The 1,424-nt window shown below is 53.5% G+C and overlaps 1 protein-coding gene across 1 annotated transcript in view; it reads left to right on the top strand.

Moving 5' to 3' along the window:
* Window positions 1-1,424, top strand: part of LOC107199223 (neuroblast differentiation-associated protein AHNAK) — a 19,127-nt gene that overhangs the window by 8,199 nt on the left and 9,504 nt on the right. Inside the window, exon 3 of the mRNA XM_033511718.1 lies at window positions 4-1,424. Within this exon, the coding sequence (XP_033367609.1) occupies window positions 4-1,424 (1,421 nt within the window). The remainder of the gene's footprint in view (window positions 1-3) is intronic.

Here is a 1,424-nt window from a genome sequence, read left to right as displayed (position 1 = left end):
AAGCTGGAGGGTGACCTGAAGGGTCCTGAACTGGACATCAAAGGCCCCAAAGTGGACATTGAGGCACCCGACGTCGACATCCATGGCCCGGAAGGGAAAATTAAAATGCCCAAATTCAAGATGCCCAAATTTGGATTCTCTGGGCCCAAAGTTGAAGGCCCCGAGGTGGACCTGAACCTTCCGGAGGCTGAGGTCAACATTTCAGGTCCCAAGGTCGACGTTTCCGTCCCCGACCTGGACATCGAAGGCCCCGATGGGAAACTGAAGGGTCCCAAGTTCAAGAAGCCGGAGCTGCAGTTCAACGTCCCCAAGATCTCCATGCCCGACATTGACCTCAACCTGAAAGGTCCCAAACTGAAAGGTGACCTCGATGCTTCTCTTCCCAAGGTCGAGGGTGAGCTGAAAGGCCCCAAACTGGACATCAAGGGGCCAGAGCTTGAGCTGGAGGGGCCAAAAGTTGACCTTGAAGGAAAAGCTAAAAAATCCAGGTTTAAACTCCCCAAGTTTGGCTTTTCTGGCCCAAAAGTTCAAAGCCCTGAGGTGGATGTGAAGATTAAAAAACCTGAGGTTGAAGTGTCCGGCCCCAAAGTTGAGGTGCAGGCTCCGGATTTGGACATCCAGGGAAAATCCAAGGGCTCCAAATTCAAAATGCCTTTTCTGAACATTTCTTCACCCAAAGTCTCGATGCCGGACGTGGAGCTGAACCTGAAGGGACACAAAATGAAAGGGGAGTTTGACCTGTCCACCCCCAAGCTGGAAGGGGAACTGAAAGGTCCTGAGGTGGACATCAAGGGCCCCAAGGTCAACATCGAGGCCCCTGAGGTGGACATTCACAGCCCGGAGGGGAAAATCAAAATGCCCAAGTTTAAAATGCCCAAATTTGGTGTTTCTGGGTTTAAAGGGGAGGGGCCAGAGGTGGACGTGAACCTGCCGACAGCAGAACTGGACGTGTCCGGCCCCAAGGTGGACATTGAAGGTCCAGAGCTGGACATTGAAGGTCCTGAGGGGAAGATCAAAGGCCCCAAGTTCAAGATGCCCGAGATGAACATCAAAGCCCCCAAGATCTCCATGCCCGACATCGACCTGAACCTCAAAGGCCCCAAGGTGAAGGGAGACGTGGACGTGTCCTTGCCCCAGGTGGACCTGAAAGGACCCAAGGTGGACGTGGAAGCTCCGGAACTCAACGTGGAAGGTCCGAAAGGGAAAATCAAAGGCCCCAAATTTAAAATGCCCGAAATGAACATCAAAGCTCCCAACATCTCCATGCCGGACCTGGACCTCAACCTGAAAGGTCCCAAGGTCAAAGGGGGGGTGGACGTCGATCTGTCTGCACCAAAAATCGAAGGGGACGTGAGCTTGCCGGACATCGACATCAAAGGCCCCAAGGTGGACGTTGAAGGTCCAGAGCTGGACATTGAAGGTCC

This window comes from Parus major, unplaced genomic scaffold (genome assembly GCF_001522545.3).
Source record: "Parus major isolate Abel unplaced genomic scaffold, Parus_major1.1 Scaffold507, whole genome shotgun sequence".
NCBI lineage: Eukaryota > Metazoa > Chordata > Aves > Passeriformes > Paridae > Parus > Parus major.
Note: the sequence above shows the minus strand (reverse complement) of the source record. Positions and strands in the feature narration are given on the sequence as shown.